Here is an 18,178-nt window from a genome sequence, read left to right on the forward strand (position 1 = left end):
TACCAGCATGTGATATGGTTCCATTGAGAACTGCTCCATTTCTCAGCCTGCACTAAGAAGACAGCTTCTCAGAACATAACCAAAGTAACATTTAGTATGGCCCTAAGAGAAGAAGACACTAAGCAAGGATATCCATTTATCAGAATTTTTCATATAATTGCCCTACATACCTTTGAAGAATGGTTTTCCATTGATGGGATCCCGGCTAGAAAATCCAGGTCCTCTTGGACAAAGTGCATCATAGTCAGGGGTTCCCTTTGTAGGACATTCATCGCAGTCAGGCCCCCAGGCCGCACCTACTGAACAGCAGCAAGCATCCAGCCGATGTCGCCCTCCTATTGGTGAGGTGCAGTCTTCATCATCATGTTTCAGGTAGCATGTCTCCAAGCGAATATCTGTAAGGATTATTTTAGCAATCAATGGATGGAAAAGAGGTATCTGTGACAAAGAGTAACAGCTTCCACTCCACAGAAAAATAGTATAATACATAAAGATAGCCCAAGGCTCAATATAGTACAGGAGGATCAGCATTAATGCAGAAACTTCTGGAGAGATGCAATCCATCCAAATACACCTTCCCCCATTGGATCCTATACTATAAACCTATCACCTATTCCCTATTACACTCAATTTCCTTAGATTCAGCAGGTTTTACTCCTACCACAAAAGTATAGCTAATCACAATTAGTTACTCTGACTCCTTCAACAGGGGCATTGTGTGGTCTCTGTAACCTGCCCCATTTTTGACAAGGTTTTGAAATGTATGACTGCAGCTCTTTAGACCAGCTAGTTTCTGAACACTCATATACCACCATGGCCATATCTGACGTCTCAAGGAATGGGCACAGTTGGTGCACAAGCTTTAAATCTGACGTCTCAAGGAACGGGTGCATTTGGTGCACAAGCTCCTGGTCACTGCAGAGACCTGTGCCTCCAGGTTCAAAGTTGAATCCAGGAGTACCCCCAAGCTGCAAGCCTGCATCTTCAGAGGGAATGTGAGCCCATCTAACACAGGCTTAATTCCTATTTCCTGAGCTGCCTTCCAACTGACCAGGAACATCTCTGTCTTGTCTGGATTAAGTTTCAATTTGTTTGCCCTCATCCAGTCAATTACTGATGACAGACACTGGTTTAGGCCCAGGACAGACTCTTTGGACTGAGGTAGAAAGGAGTAGTAGAGTTGAGTGTCATCTCCATATTGATGGCATTGCACCCCAAATCTCAGGACACATTCTCTCAGCCATTTTATGTATATGTAAAAAAGCATAGTGGGCAACACCTGAGGGACCCCAAAGGCCAATGCCATGAGGTTGAGCAGGAGTCTCTCAGCACCACCTTCTGGGTTCGCTCCTCCAGGAAGGAATAGAGCCACTGTAAAAAAGTACCTCCAAGTCCCATCCCAGAAAGGCAGCCTAGAAGGCCCATGATCGATGGTATCAAAAGCCACTGAGAGGTCCAGCAGAACTAACAGGGACATATTTCCTCTGTCCAGTTTCCTGTGTAGGTCATCCACCAAGGTGACCAAGGCTGTCTGTTCCACAGCCAGGCTTGAAACCAAACTGAAACGGGTCTAGATAATCTGTTTTATCTAGAAACCCTTGGAGTTGGGAAACTACCATACATTCCAAAACCATACATCGACCTGTGGATAAGTCGATCCAGGTTTTGGGGGACAATTTTTTGACTAAAATTTCTAGACTTATGCATGAGCATATACAGTAATACTTACCAATACACTTCCGTCCAGTTGCATCCAAAGTCATTCCACTAGGACATTGGCAAACAAAGGATCCCAAAGTATTGACACATACTCCATTTGTGCAAACTCCAGGAAACACTTCACACTCATTGACATCTGTTTATACATTTTTAAAAAAATTGTCAGTATAGACAGAGAGGAGTCCGTATATCAGAAAAACTAAGCACAGTCACTAAATTCATGAGAGAAGCACGTTAATTTTGATTCTGAAGCAGTACATTTTGGGTGCAAGTGGTTCATCCTCTATATCCAAAGACACCTTATAGTCAGGAAATGTATAATCTATGATGTACAGCTTCTAAGCAGACTCAAACTCATAATTCTTGGGCCAGCAAATGTACAAATAATTCTGCTCAATGGTGAAAATGTTATGTTATTTGAGAATGTTAAAGTTGACAATGCTTTCCCCTAGGAAAGATAACTTAATCTCACTGCTGCCAGAAAAATAACTTGCTCCAGAATGTTGGAACCAGGGAGACTAGATAAAACAGCAGGATAGTTTTGGGTGGGTCGGTGGGAAATAGACAAAAAGAAACCAAGTTAGTACTGTAATTAGAATTATTGAAGACTAGTACTGCAGACTTATAATACTGATACAACTGATATAGGTAGACTAGGTTACAAACTAAGCCATTAAGATTACTGTCAACCCAGGTGGGCTCTAGATGTATGTAACCGAATAACTGATAGTGAATTGATTATTTAGAAATACTTAGAATTGATCAATACAGAAATAATTCTAAGTTAGATTGGTGTTTCTTTAAACACACCCACCCGCACATATCTCAAAATGGTAAAAATCCTGTGACTACTATCAGAATAACCTTCCATCTCTAAGAGCTAAAAACTTTCAGAGCCTTCTCTTGCTATTTCAAAGGGGTGAGGCAACATTTTCTCCTCTCTTGGGGTCAGATAACTTATGTATAGTGGGTCTGTGGTAGAAAAAGTCCAAAATATTTATCATTATTTGGAAAGCAAAAAAAATGTGACTAGGAACAAGGTTGCGGAGAGGGGTGGGGGAGAGGGTTGTTCATCCTTGCTCTTATTTCTAAAAAATGTTATTAGACAACACATATGGGAATAGTTTGTTTTTCAAATATTTCAGCTGCTGTGTCATGTCAGGTTTTGTTAGTCACCCTGAACACATACAGTATACAGCTCTTGGAGCTTAAACAGGAGGCAAGGGCGCTGGCAGGCAGGACTTCGGCTGTTACTGAGATATAATACATTCAACCAATAGCGATAATACCTCCAGCTGTGAGTGACCTAAGGAAAAAAATGAGCAAAGGCCAAAAACCAGGATGAACAACCCCAGCAAAAAGGGAAATCAATATGGAAGAGGCAGGTATAAAGCATGGTGCTTAAGGTCTCTTCCAACTCTATGATCTACACTCTTAGTCTCTTTCCTCTCTGCCATGCCTTCCCAAACACCTTCCACTTACCCAGCAAACATGTCTAATTTACCTCTTGCTTCCACTTCTCCAGTTATTTTTTTGCCATTGCTACAAGCCCTAGTTTCTCTAGCATCTACTCCTCACATCCCTTATTTGCTCTCGCCAACACACTATCCACATTTTTCCAGTTTAGTAATACTTCTACTTCACCATTTTTTGTGAAGAAAGAAGAAACTGAAGAAAATCTATAGCCTGATCTATAGGTATTTGAATATTTAGAGGGATGTCATATTGAAGCTAGAGCAAACTTGTTTTCTGCTGCTACAGAGACTAGGACACAGAGCAATGGATCTAAACTACTGGATAAGAGATTCCAGCTAACATTAGGATGAACTTCCTCACAGTTTTTATATTATTCCCCTATGAGCAGTGAAGGACTTGAAAGGGGCTCCCGTGTTTTTTGTTTACCCACTAACCAGCCAGCATTAACAACAGGTGAATCTAGTATTCATTACTTAATGGCTAAAATAACTGTTTAAATCGTTGCATACTGACCAAACGTATCTGCTATCTTTCTCTGCATCTGCATGTTTGTTTAATTGTACCCCTAAAAGTTCTATCTGTGTGTGCCACAGTCACAAGTAGGGAACTTCTTTCTTTTTCCATATTGTGAATTTTGTTTCAGAAAGATTCTTATGGGCCACATTCCAGGGAAAGCCAAAAGGTAAAACCACAAATACCAGCATATTTTAACTTAAGGCTCTTCTGTTAACCAAACCTTAAAGAGCAATTCCAACCTTTGAGAAAGGGAAAAAACATACAAAAGCTTGGAAACTAGCACATAGTGCTGTCATGCTTGGGCAGGAGAAGAGGTTAACCCATTCTTGGATGGCTTCTTCTCCACTGGCAGAGAAGGAATGTCTCATCTGGGGAGCATGAAGGCTGGAATGAGACCCCAAGAAAGCCAGATTTGGCACCAGGCCTGGATTCACTATCCCTGAGAGACTGTAAATGATTGTGACATGTTTCTTTATGAATAACATTCACCACTAGAGCAGATGCATTTAGAAGTTCTAATATGCATATTGCTAATACAATACAAAATATGCAGTTGTTTATCTCATTGTATTGTGAACATCACAGAACTCATCTGCCCTCTTGTATTTCTTTAAACTAAGTGGAAGAATTCTAAGAATGTACTTTATTGGAACTCTGAGGGTCATAATTCAGAGTTATCTTAGTAATGCTGAAGTTACCATGATCAGTCTTCAGTATCTTCAGCTTGCAAAACTCCAGCCTAAAACTCCAGGGAATGACTTCCACTCAGTGTCAACAGTATTGAGTTAGATGAATCAATAGCCTGATTCAGTATAAGTTCACTTATGTTCCTAGTTAAATGTTGTGGTTTCTAAAGAAATGCGAGAAATACCAACAGATTTTTTTTGTTTCCAATGACAACATGTTTCTACTGTACATACCTTCACACAGTGTTCCTCTTATCCTTGAGTAGCCTTTTGAACAGATTGGATCTATAAAAGAAAAGAAAATTAAGAACAGTGCAGTCCAGAACTCAAGATTTGTTCAGCTAAATATGAAATACATTTCAAACACAGGCTAGATTTTTGCTGCATAAAAATATACACATAATTAAATAAGTAATACTAAATACAGCAAGAAAAGGGGTCATGCCTATTTAAACATGACTATCATGGCACTTCTTAACCTCCTCTTCCCTAGGCTAAACAAACCCAGCTCCCTAAGACACTCCTCATAAAGCATAGTTTCCAGGTCTTCCATCATTTTGGTGGTCCTCCTCTTGTCAATATTCCAGGTGAGGTCTGACCAAAGCAGAATAGAGTGGTATTATTACTTCCCTCAATCTAGACACTACACTTCTATTGATGCTGCCTAGAAGCATATTGGCTTTTTAGCTGCTGCATCACACTGTTCACTCATGTTCAGCTTATTATCTACTAAGATTCCTAGATCCCTTTTGCAGTCACTGTTGTCAAGCCAAGTGTCACCCATCCTATATCTGAGCTTTTCATTTATTTATTTTTCTGCCTTGCATCCTTATATTACCTTATATTTTTCTCTGTTGAAATACATTTTGTTAGTTCTGGCCCAATTCTCTAATCTGTTATGGTCATTTTGAATTCTGATCCTATCGTCTGGGTTAGTGTCATCTACAAATTTGGTAAGCATTCCCTCGATTCCTTCAACCAAGTCACTGATAAACATTTTGAATAGCACTGAGCCAAGGACAAAACCCATGACTTCTTTTTGAGACACTCAAGTTGACATTTAGTGATCTCAACTCTCCTTTCTAAGTGCTTACAGACTGTCTGTTTAATGATCTGCTCTAGAATCTTTCCTGCTATTGATGTTAGGCTGACTAGGCAGTAATTCTGGGGGTCCTCTCCCCACCCCCTGCCCCTTTTGAAGATGGGGACAACATTTGCATTCCTCCAGTCTGCTGGGACTTCTCCTGTTCTCCAGGAATTCTCAAAGATTACTGACAGTGGTTCTGAGATTACTTGTGCTCATTCTTTTAATACTCTTGGATGCATTTCATCTGGTCCTAGAGACTTGAATTCGTTTAGAGTAGCCAGGTACTCCTGTACTACCTGTTTACCTATTCTGTGCAGAGAAAAGTAATTATCTCAAGTTGTGGGAAGAAGCAAAGCTGGAACGAATCAAACTAAACACAGATAATAGACATAGGTCACAAAAGTAGTTGACTTTCAGGGATGAAGTCTTTTAATGTTCCAAATAACAGTTTGTTATGGATCCAAATGGTCTTACCTCGTTCACATGGAACACAAGGACTTCCCCAAGCAGCACCAAGTGAAGAACAGCACTGAGATTTCAAAGTTGCCCCATTGATATTTATTTCGCATCTCCCATTCACACTTGTCTGCCAGCAAGTGCCTTTAACAGTCTCTGTTAAGGTAACAACAAAATGATGTTTTCAGATAGCCATGTATTATATTTAATTATAGATCATTAATAAATAACAGGTTTATTACAATAGAAGTTTTTATGGACTACAGTTCTCTTCATCAGATACAAATCACATCTGATGAAGTGGTTTGCAGTCCATGAAAGATTGTGCCATAATAAATGTGTTAATCTTTAATGTTTTCAAGATGAATGGTAGTTCAATTATCTTCATAAGAAAAATCCCAGTGGAGCGTGGCATTATGGTAGTCATCAGAAACATTCAGTCTCTCGGCTTCCTATTTATTTTTCACAAAGTAAAATGCCTCTTATCAACTTTTCTCCCTTGTCATTCTCCTCTTAGGCCCAAAACAGAAAGTCCAAAAGTATCACCTTTGGGATGATCTGGGGGCATAGCATTCAGATGACATACACCCCTGGATTGAGCCAAAATCATGTTCCTTGCTGGTGGTCCGTTGCCAGCTGTGGTGGCGGCTGGCCTCGGGGCTGTGGCATCTGGTTGCCACAGTCCCACGCTGTTCAGGGCATGCTCTTAGTTGCAGTGGCTAGAGACTGCATCAAGCCTCCTTCTGTTCAAGGCTCAAGTTCAAAAATCAACAATGTTTGCCAAATTATGACAGGAGTTATGTTTTGTTGAAGAATTCAAACATAACTAGGATTACAAGGTAGGCTGTTTGCAACATATCACCCGACGAATTGTAAGCAATGTCACTTGGTCGCCTTGGTGGGTTACTTACACAGGGAACAGGACAAGGGAAGTGTGTTGGTTGGCTTAGCTGAATCTCTCAGCAGTTTTTGATACTATCAACCAAGGTATCCTTAAGTCATCTCTCTGGGATGAGGCTTGTAGGTTACTATTCTACAGTGGCTCTGTTCTTTCCTGGAGGAGTGCTCTCAGAGGGTTGTGCTGGCAGAACTCATGTTTAGCTTCCTGGCTATTGGCCTATGAAGTCCCTCAGGGTTCAGTCCTCTCCCCTATGCTATTTAACATCTATATGAAACTGCTGGAAGAGGTTGTCTGGCATTCTGGGGTCAGGTATCACCAGTATGCTGATGATACCTACCTCTATTACTCCTTTCCACCCAATTCTAAGAATGATGTTCCTGTACTAAACCAGTGCCAGGCAGCTGTGATGGACTGGATGGGGGCAAATAAATATAAGCTTAATCTAGACAAAACGGATGTGCTCCTGGTCAGTTGAAAGACAGATCTGGGAATAGGAATTCAGCCTATGATACAAGGGGTTATGTTCTCCCTGAAACAAAGGTTCACAGTTTGGGTGTACTCCTGGATTCATCTCTGAGCCTGGAGGCCCAGGTTTCAGCAGTGACCAAGAGTGTTTTTCACTAGTTTGTCAACTATTCCCATTCCTGGAGAAGTCAGATCTGGCCATGATTTTACATGCCTTGGTTACACCTTGTTTGGATTACTGTGATGCCCTCTATGTAGGGCTGCCTTTGAAAAGAGATCAGAAACTTCAGTTGGTCCAAAGAGCTGAATCCAGGTTGTTAACTGGGGCTGTCTACAGAGAGCACACAACTCCCTTGCTGCAACAGCTCCATTGGCTGTAGGTCCATTTCTGAGCACAATTCAAAGTGATGGTTTTGATCTATAAAGCCATATACAACTTGGGTCCAGGCCATTTGAAGGACCATATCTCCCTATATGAGCCCATTAGGGTTTTAAGATCATTTTAAGATCTTGATTCACTGCAATAATATCCCTGTAGTTTTAAAAACACTTTTTAATATGACCAGTGACAAAGGAAAACAATTATTAAAATACTCTCCTAATTATATTTAAGATAATATTTTAGAGTTACCCTTATAAATCACCTGGTAACAGAATATGGTACTTGTATGAAAATTACAGTTGGCCCTCCACTTTTGCAGGGGTTGGGGGCAAAAGACCTTGTGAAAGTGGGGAAATGTGAATAAGTGGGGGACTGTGCATGCCCCTCGCTCTTCCCTCCCATGCTTTAATTGGCCCAAGAGGAAAAGCCCAGGAGGGAAGAGGAGAAAAAGCGCATGCATGCGCACAAGGAAAAACATGAATAACTGAATCCGCGAATGTTGAACTTGTGAAAATGGAAGGCTGGCTGTATATCAAAGCCATCTCCAAACAATGAACATGGCTTGAAAAAGAACACTATTCAGAAGAATACCTTACCAATGCAGACAGTTTTTGTTGCATCCAGAGAACTTTCAGGGGAGCATTCACAGACAAAAGAGCCAGGGGTGTTTTTGCACACACCATTAACACAGGGGCTGGATTCACACTCATCAATATCTAGAAGAGAAACAGTGAAAATTAACAACCAAAAGAGTTGGTGAAGGTTCTTTCTGGTTATCTAGAATTGAAATAATTATGATGTGCAGACTATGGAGATTATCATATGGGAGGAAAGCGTCCTCCTCCCATGCTTAAATTGCATTAATTGTGAAATCGGGGGAAGATTATCACACCCCTGCGCACTTATCCAATTCTTCTACCGTCTGTAAACAGTAATGAACCTGTCATTGGGTAATTTTCCAAAGATAGAAAATTAATCCACATTATTATTGGAAAATTAATCCAATAATAACATCAGTGACAGGATCATTAAAAAAGAAAGTCCTAAACAAGTGCGCTGGAAATGACTTTTTGCATCTGCAGGATTGCAGGATTGCCAGGTCATTCATGAGTGTCCCCAGTAAATGAAAAGGGACAGATGGGGGACAGAGCTGCTATGGGAGGGAAGTGGTGTCACACAACCAGTATTGCAGAAGCTGCTTCCTTCCCAGGGTTTAAAAGCCACGTGTAGTAATCTCCTCAAAGCATCTTATTTCAATTAATTCTTGAAACAATTCTACAAGGTTAACTAATACTATTCTCATTTAAAACAAGGGGACGAGTGATGAATAAAAGCAGTGAACTGACTGCATCCCACTAAGGCCATAGCTCTTCTGGCATTTGACCTCAGATCTTAATATTCTCTTTTACTGACTTTCAGAAAAGTTCTTTGTTGCTTTGCCAACACTAGAAGAAAAAAAGAAAATCTTTTTCTCAGAATACAGAATTCCCACCTATAATTTTATTTGGGAATACTTAACACACATAATCAAATCAATCATATTTTCTAGCACAGCACACATGTTTTTTTAACTTATAACATGTCAAACATATACTGCATTTTTACAACTACACTGTAAAAATAATGCAATTTAACACTACTTTATGTGTTGGAGTTCTATCCTATGGAATTCTGGAATTTGCAGTGTTATAAGGTCTTTAGCCTTCTTTGCCAAAGAGTGCTTGTGCCTCACAAAACTATAAATCCTGGGATTCTGTAGGATGTGCCATGGCAGTTAAAGTGGTGCCAAACTGCATTACAGTGTAGATGCACCCAAAACTGACAATGTCACTCATCTTCCTGTTCCCAGGAAAAAATGTCCCCTTTGTTTGGAGAGGAAACTCAGACTATCAAGGCATCCTTATAAAAATAAAACAGTTCCAGTCTGCCTAAAATGGAATTTATCCCAAAAGATGGAAAATTAATCCACATATGGTCCAATAATAACATCAGTGATAGGATCTTTACAAAAGAAAGTCCTAAACAGATCAGGCATTTAGAATATCTGTAATGAAAACTGATGTTTTAAATTACCTTCACATGTCTGTAAATCAGGTTTGTATACAAATCCCTTGGGGCAGGTACAGGTGAAACTTCCAGGGGTGTTCCTGCATTGTCCATTGTCACAGAGCAATGTATTCAAGGCACATTCATCAATGTCTACAAAAATAATCAGTAGTGTCATCAGATTTATTATTTAGTGTCTAAAGATTTTAATCTCATGAGAAGCCATAAAAGAAACCATTTTTAAAAAACAGATAAGTTTCACTGATTTGGATGTCCCTCTCTGTGTTGTACAATAAATGATACCATTTAAAATCAAATATGAAGTCACCGAAGAAAGAACAAATATTGGGGTATTTAGGGGTTTATAGTACACCTTCCCAAACATCCTGTCTCTGGCAGGGAAATTTATATTTTCTTGTGACCCAAAAGAAACAAGTTGTGTGCAGTCAAAAAGAGACTAAACACTCCCTACATTTTTTCTGATCCAGTCACGCTGTTTAATGTGACAATGATGAGATGCAATCCCTGGGACAGCTGGACGCTGGAATGTTGTCTTCCCAAGGCCTCTGATGCAGAATTCTCCCTTTCCCATATCAAGATTTACAACGCTTGAAGTCTGCATGTGTTGAGGCCAGAAGCGGGGGAAATGACAGTTTTTAAGGAAGGAGGATAGTTTTACAATGGGAGAGAAAAGGAGAAAGAGGATGCTTACACTGTATTCTGTCATGGATGTGTTATGTCAGTAATGGACTGGATGGGGGTGAACAAAGTGAACCTTAGTCCAGATGAGTTGCTCCTAGTCTGTCAAAAGACAGATCAAAGAATAGTGACAAAGCCTGTTCTGGGTGGAATTACATTCTGGCTGAAATCTCAGCTTCTTACCCTGGATATTCTTCTAGACTCAGGTCTGAGCCTTGATGCCCATGTTTCAGCAGTGGACAGGAGAGCATTTGCACAGTTAAAGCAAGTGTGGCAGTTGCACCCATTTCTGTATATGTCAAATCTGGCTTCAGTGACACATTCCTTGTTTACATCTTGGTACCTGCTCCTGGGCTGTGCAGCTCTCTGTCATGGGAGACTAGACTAGGTCCCTCCCTGCTCCCTTTCTGCCAGTAGGTAAAATACTTTATATTCTGCCAGTCAGGAGTGCTTGCTATCAGCTCTGGCTGATACGCCAGCTGCATCCTTTCATGGAACAGAGGCTTGTTACAGACAGCCAAAATAAAGCTGCTTCGAGTCACAGTGGAGGTATGGTGTTTCAATGATGCATGCGTCCTAAGAGTCCAGAAGCCACACCAAAGCCACGCTCCAGTCCTTAGGTATGGAGTGTGGCTTTGGTGCGACTTCTGGACTCTTAGGACGCACGCATCATTGAAACACCATACCTCCACTGTGACTCGAAGCAGCTTTATTTTGGCTGTCTGTAACAGGCCAGAGGGACCTAGAAACTGTAGTGCATGCACCGGTAACCTCAAATATATGGCGGCCAGAGTAGTCTGATACTTCTTTGTCCCCTCTCAGGAGGTCTCTGTGTCCTCTTCAACATCCCTTCTAACTGAACTAACTCAGTCTCAAATGGGCAATCAAGGGTAATCTTGTAAGCATGTCTTTTGTAATGTTCACGGCCCTTGATTGCCCATTTGAGGTTCTGTGTTTGTGGAACAATCTTCCTTTGCACCTCCAGCTGGAGGAGGATCTTACCCATTTTCCTAAAGAGTTAAAGACCTTCCTCTTGGATTCACCCTTAAGTTGCTGAGCATGCCTATGGTGGGCCAGATGGATAGCAATTGATGGAAATTTTGTTTTTAGCATTTCATTTTAGTATTTTAACATTTTCTAGAGTTGTGTTTTATTGTTCATTTTTGATTGTATATGTTCTGATGTACTGCCCTTTAGTGAAATGGATGTTAATAATAATAATAATACCACATAGGATTTTCCTATACTCATTAAGTGAACCAATAATGCCAATGAGCAACCTAGCAAGGTGCTCATTCAAGCAAAGTAAGTACTATAAGCCACTGCAGGAATGACACAGTGAGTAATGTAATTAAGTCCTTTTTTAAATGATATCAAAAAGTCTGCAAGTGTACACAGAAACAAATACTCAACTGCATCTTTTACCCATTTAATTGCCATCTAAAACCAGTCTAACTGTCAGAGAAGACAGAATAGATTATATAAGGCAAAATGCAGATCTTGCAGAAGTGTAGGTAGACCAGTAGTCCATTTTGGAGGAGTATTGGAATAACGTCACAGAATATTGAATAATCACAGGACTGGAAAGTCTGTAAGTTTACAGATCCAACACATTATTCAAAGTTAAAACATGCCAGCCTGCATCTCCATCCAAGGTCAGTAGATGCAATGCAGATTGCAATGTGGCGACTGCAAACTATCAGGTGTATTGCAGAAAAACGCTTGTATATACAAAAAGCCAAAGGAGACTTAAGTAAGAAGCCATGCCACAGAGGAAAGCAGAAACCGTCACAATTTATCTAACCTATTTTACCAGCGGTTAGGGGAATTCCCTTCCAAATAGAGTGATCAAATTAGAATTTGGCAGCCTGGTGGCTGGAAGGGAGGAGGGTAGACAGGAAAACAAAGATGGGAAGGAAACTTAAAGGTCAGGAGGAAACAAGACAGACAAATCAGAAACATGAACTGGCACTAATATAAAACAATAAGGCACCATCTGGGAATGTGTTAAGATAGGAATACGGAAAACTTCATACCTAAGCAGTTTTTCCCACTTGAATCCACTTCATACCCAAAATTACAGATGCACTTGTATGTTCCACGCAGATTTTCACAGATTCCATTTGGACAAATGTCAGGATCCAGAGCACATTCATTGATATCTACAGAAAACAGTGAGGGTCACTATTACTTTTTGATCCCTTCATAACAATCACTGAACTAATTTAGACAAAACGTTCCTCAAAAGTATCTCTTGCAATCCAAATACAGTCTGCTTTTGCTTGTTTTGCATGAAACGATTATATATGCTTACCAGTTCCAGTTGCTGTTATGCCTGGACCACTGCTACAAAGACCATGATATTCATCTGAGGAGGAAAATGAAAGCAAATCATGCATCTTTAATGAGGTTAATTCTTTCAGAATAAACTCTGCATTTTTCCCACTTATAAAACTTGACACTCAGGCCAGTTCTGGACCAAACCACTGCATCAAACCTTTCTGACAACATTCTTGATGCCTGTATTCCAGTATAAGTATAGCTACCTAAGGATCTAGCATAGCTCTGCACTGGCCTACATTTCAGAACTGTTGTAAAACTAATCAAGATATGGTATGTGAAATCCTCTGAAAACTCACAATCTGAAGAGAGTTGTAGACACTAAATCATATTTAGATTTTAACTATATCTAAGCAGTAATTAAATAATACAGATCATGTTATAGTTGTTCAAGTAACAGGTTTGTTTATTGTTATGTGCTTTTAAGTCATGCCTGACTTAGGGCAAACGCACCATGGGGTTTTCTTGGCAAGATTTGTTCAGAGTGCCTTTGCCTTTGCCTTCCTCCGAGGCAGAGAGAGTTTGAGTTGTCAAAGGTCACCCAGTCGGTTTCCATGGCTGAGCAGGGATTCAAATTCTGGTCTCCAAAGTCATAGTCTCACTACACCATGCTGACTTTCTAGCCAGGCTGTTAACTTGGGCAGGTTACAGGGACCACAAATGGCTCAGGTCCACACTTACAGTTACGCATACCAAGACTGCAAACTTATGCATACTTACTCAGCAATAAACTCCATTTAACTGAGTGAGACTTGTTACCAAAACCACTTAGAACTCCACTGTTCAGCTTTTATTTTATTTCTATTGCAAATTCAACCCATACATGCAGTTTTACCCACTCTTGATTTCAGCCTCTTCCAGTTTCTAAACCTGTCTTGTGACTTTAAGAGTGGAGGATTTATGGAGGGGAAAGCAAGTCCAGAAGTAAGTGGACAGGATAAATTAGCATGGAGGTGATAAAAGGAATAATGTTGGAATTGCTTTTATCAAGTTTGATAAAATGACACATCATCTGAGAAATATTTAGCATGTATGATGACAATTTAAAACTGGAACTTTTAGAATGAGGAAGATGGATTCTCAATAAAACATCTTGACTAAGCAAAAGCTTTTGAGAGCTTCATGCCCAAATTATATATGTTCCTTGAAAAAAAAGTTAGTTTTCCAGCCAGCCACCCCCGAAACCCCAAATCAATAACTGAGAGTTGGAGAGCTGTCCTATATTTTACCCTCCATGAGCTGGCATCTTTAACAATAGGAGAGGTGTGCAAAACAGCCCAGAAAAAATTGCTTCCACATGTGTAAATGTTCTGTTAAATTAATTCAAATACAAAACAGAAGTTAATGGCATGGAGCCATCTACATATACAAAACGTTTCAGCTCTACTGTGTAGTTACAAGGAGAGAGCTGATAGCAACAGACAGTACTGGAAAGGTCTTTCCCTGCTCTAATAACTTTCCGTTGCTTTTGCTGCTAGTTGAACTAACGTGGCATCGAGTAAAAACAGTGAACAACAATTCCTCTTTAAACCCAGCACATCATCTAAAGCCATCTTAATTTGCTTCAAGTGATCTTCATCCTCTGTCTCTTTCTCAAACTGCCAATTAAAATAAAGGTTTAAAATGTACAGGCTTTTCAAGGTACCTTTCTCCTTAAAAACACTCAGCCAATTTCAAGGCTAGACATTCCAGAATATTGTTTTTCTGAGAGATTTGGCCGAGAGACTCGACTAGTGTTTTTTCAAAGGGGAAAAAAACGCAATCTGAACCAAATTTCCTTTTTGTCTTGCAAAAATAAGTTAGCCACTAGTAATTTGCAAGCATAAACTAGAATATATGCTAATTAACTGACTTATTTCATGTCCCTAAAATATACTTTCATGTTTTTGCTTCCCCCCCCCCTTTTTTTTTTTTCCTTCCCATTTTTTCCCTTTGCTTTTGCTTCCCATTTGCTTCCCTTTCGTTTGTTATCTTTCACATGTCATTATAGACTGAATATTCCTCAGGGCAGGGACCTAGGACGTTACTGTTATGTATTTATTTGTTAATGTTTCTTTCCTATCTTACTTCTGATGAGCTCAAGGCAGTACATATACCTCTGTTCATCCCCTATTTATCCTCAAAACAACACTATGAAGAAAGAGTCTGAGATATAATGATTGTCCAGTTAGTTTCATGGTTTAGTGGGCATTAGAATCTGAATCCAAGCAAATCCAATACTCTGTCCATTACACTGCACCCCATCTCACCACACCACACTGTTGAAAATTAATGATACTATTCCATTATAGATAAATCACACTGTACCTGAGCTTTGTGCAGGACAAGGCTGGCAAGGTTCTCCAAAGGCATAGTCGGTGCTGGCACAACAACATTCTGATTTAGTAACTGCTCCAGATAATGGTTTAACACATTGACCTCTTCTGTATTCACCGTAACATGTGCTCCGCATGTGCGTGTCTAAATGAAAAGGGAAGAAAGTCACCAGTTAGATAGCTGTTAGAAGCATTCAACAGACACGAGACATGGAAAAACACTCTCAACAACACTATACAGCCAGTAGAGGCAGCTTTCCTTATGCACTCAATGCTGTAAAAAATGCAAATAAAAGGGAGTCAGGGGCTGAACAGATCGCCCCTTTCAGCACCGATCGGGGCCGTGGCAACTACATGCCATGACACCGATCTGGCCTTTCTGCAGTGCAAAAAGGAGCTGAAAAAAGCGGCTCCTTTTTGCACCATGGAAAGGGCGTCATAGCCGCTGGCATTGCAGCTGTTTGGCGCTCCTTTGCATCATCCGGGGCCAAATATAGATATTTGGAATGGGTTGTTGATTCATATGTAACTTTGGTTCCTTCCTTATATGGTATATATAATATATGGACTATATAATAATATATGTAGACCATATTCCATAGAGTCTGGAATTAACATACATGTTCAGCTGGAGAATCTGAAAATCAACCCTGGCAAGTCATTTAATTCCTTACTATTTCTTAGAGACCTTATCTGAGATGTTCCTTCAAAGACAAGTGTTGGCCTATCTGGTATGGTCCTGAAGAAGCAGAAGTGATGCTTTTCGGTGCTACTTCCTCTTTGCTCAGGAGGTTCCCCCCATGCCCCCTTTTTATAAAGGATTCATCCTATTCCATGCTATGGGCATCCTGAATTATGCTTAAGATTGACCCTAGGAACAATAAAGATCAACCCTAGGCACTACTTTGACCCTGTTCAGACCTGAGATGTGCATTCCTGGGACTCCTTCTTTCAGTTCTGGGATTCCTTTCTCAGAGAGGCTCAGCAAAGCAGGGTTCTAGTTTATGTGCTACCTGGGAGGACTTATGGGTTACAGAAAGCTGGCATATTTTAAACCTCTTAAATGTTGGCAGCCTAACATCAAGTTGTAACTGTGAGAACAGCGAATTATTTATTTTCATCTTACCAACACACACGCGTCCGTCCAGTCCCACAGCAAGGCCTGGGAAACATTCACACCTGAAGGAGCCATCGGTATTCACGCAGCGCCCATTCATACATATTCCAGGTGTCTCACACTCATCGATATCTGCCAAAAAACAGAATAGGTTTTATTAAAGATTTTTTTAAAATCATTTATTTGAACAGAGATGTACGTATTCCATATAGTTTTATTCACCATATACCCAAGTAAAGAAGAAAGAGGAATCCAATTCCAATGAATTGTTACTTAGCAAAAGTAATTTAAAACAACATTAGCTCATCCCATGAAATGTGCAGGACAAAAGCATAATTCAAAGGAAAATGTCCCATAGACTGAGTGGGATAACTATGTCCTTAGAATTGGATCTTCTTACTTTGCAACAGATACATTTTAATACAATCCCTGGAGGGCAGTAATCCAAAAATCAAATGATGCATGTGCAATAATGTTATAGGAGGAATGAAGAGAGGGAGGGAAGAAGGGATAAAAAGCATTTGTATAATGTTTCACAGAATCTCGTCTTCTGCCAAGTCTCTCAGAGGCCCGGTTCTCACACAACTGGGCAGGCAATCTGAAGAAGCTGCCTGACAGACAACACACATCAGAGATCCAAAGAAAAGGTCAACAGTCTAGAAGGCACCAGAGAACACTTCACAGAGGGTCCCAGGTAGGCTGTGCAGCCTTCTTAGCAACCCTTTATGGCTCTTAATAGTCTTCAAGCTATATCTTATTAGGATCAGTCAGCTTCACCATCCCTATGAAACTACCTGATGTTGTCAAAATAGCACATGACTTTCCAGGTGTATATTGCCTTAATCAGGGGTGGGCCAAACGTGGACTCCAAGAGCATTTTTGTGACCCGCCAAGGGCCTCCGGTTCTCCCATGTGCCCTTTGGAGAATTAAGGGTCTTTAAAAAAACAAAATCAAAAACAGGAAATGAACATGAAATGACTTCTGATAATTTCCTATTGTTAAATAGGTTTCAGCTGGGCTTAAAAACATAGCTAAAATGCCCCTACACCTGCTAGAGAGCATTTGGGGGCCAAAAAAGCAAATCATGTCCTTCAATATGTACAGTACTCTAAAACTACGTGAGATCAACCAGCCCATGAATTTGTATGTTGAATTTCCAAACTTTCTGTTGTTAAATGAACTGTGTCTCAGCAGGAAGCAGAGGCATTTTTTTCCTGATATGGTTATAATGCTTATCCCCTACCCTCCCCGCCAAAAAAACCAGCAGATTAAAGGACCGAATACATTTAAAATATTGTGTGGGAGGATGTGTAACATTTAACAATGTAATCACTTCATAACAGTGTTCCTTAATATACACAATGAGCAGCGTCTGTGACATTTTCTTCCTTTCAACACCCCCCCCCCCACCTTAAAAGGGTAAATGAAGAGCAAAACACCTCCGTGTTTTACTTAGCTTATGTTGCTTGGCATAAAATATAATTATCATAGTCCTGGCACTGGTTTTCTAGTTATGTTTTAAAATAAATACTATTGTAAGTATATATTTATGGTACATGAGCATCCAGTCATCAGAAAGGTAAAGAAATGGCTAGGCCTGTCCGCATCTTTCAAATTAGTAATTTAATAATAATAATAATAATAATAATAATAATAATAATAAATAAGGGACTAAACAGAGGTAAAAGAATCAAGACTGCTTGTGGTGGTACAAAAAATCTTTCTAAGGTACTGAAATCAAATTAGGTCCGCAAGTCTCTAGAGATGAAATTATCAGTCTTAGGGGCCCAACAGACTGCCTCGAAGAGGCAGTGCAATGCCGCCCCTTTCCCAGCCAGATTGAGATTGTGGCAACCGCACACCATGGCTCCAATCTGGTCTTTCCAGGGTGCAAAAAGGAGCCACAAAAAAGGCTCCTTTTTGCACCCTGGAAAAGGTGCCATAGCCGTGCTGCCACGGCTTGGCACTACTC

The 18,178-nt window shown here is 40.2% G+C and overlaps 1 protein-coding gene across 3 annotated transcripts in view; it reads right to left on the reverse strand.

The window, feature by feature from the left end:
* FBN1 (fibrillin 1) overlaps positions 1-18,178 on the reverse strand; it is a 195,480-nt gene that overhangs the window by 71,609 nt on the left and 105,693 nt on the right. For all 3 annotated transcript variants that reach the window (XM_089538802.1, XM_089538804.1, XM_089538803.1), the window contains 10 exons: positions 16,215-16,337; positions 15,081-15,233; positions 12,748-12,801; positions 12,470-12,595; positions 9,762-9,887; positions 8,285-8,404; positions 5,959-6,096; positions 4,632-4,682; positions 1,730-1,855; positions 171-395 (listed from right to left, as the gene is read on the reverse strand). In XM_089538802.1, coding sequence (XP_089394928.1) covers positions 171-395; positions 1,730-1,855; positions 4,632-4,682; positions 5,959-6,096; positions 8,285-8,404; positions 9,762-9,887; positions 12,470-12,595; positions 12,748-12,801; positions 15,081-15,233; positions 16,215-16,337 — 1,242 coding nt within the window. The remainder of the gene's footprint in view (positions 1-170; positions 396-1,729; positions 1,856-4,631; positions 4,683-5,958; positions 6,097-8,284; positions 8,405-9,761; positions 9,888-12,469; positions 12,596-12,747; positions 12,802-15,080; positions 15,234-16,214; positions 16,338-18,178) is intronic.

The sequence above is a fragment of the Sceloporus occidentalis genome, unplaced genomic scaffold (genome assembly GCF_023333645.1).
Source record: "Sceloporus occidentalis isolate IW3139 unplaced genomic scaffold, rSceOcc1.0.p SCAF_9, whole genome shotgun sequence".
In the NCBI taxonomy this organism is placed as follows: Eukaryota; Metazoa; Chordata; class Lepidosauria; order Squamata; family Phrynosomatidae; genus Sceloporus; species Sceloporus occidentalis.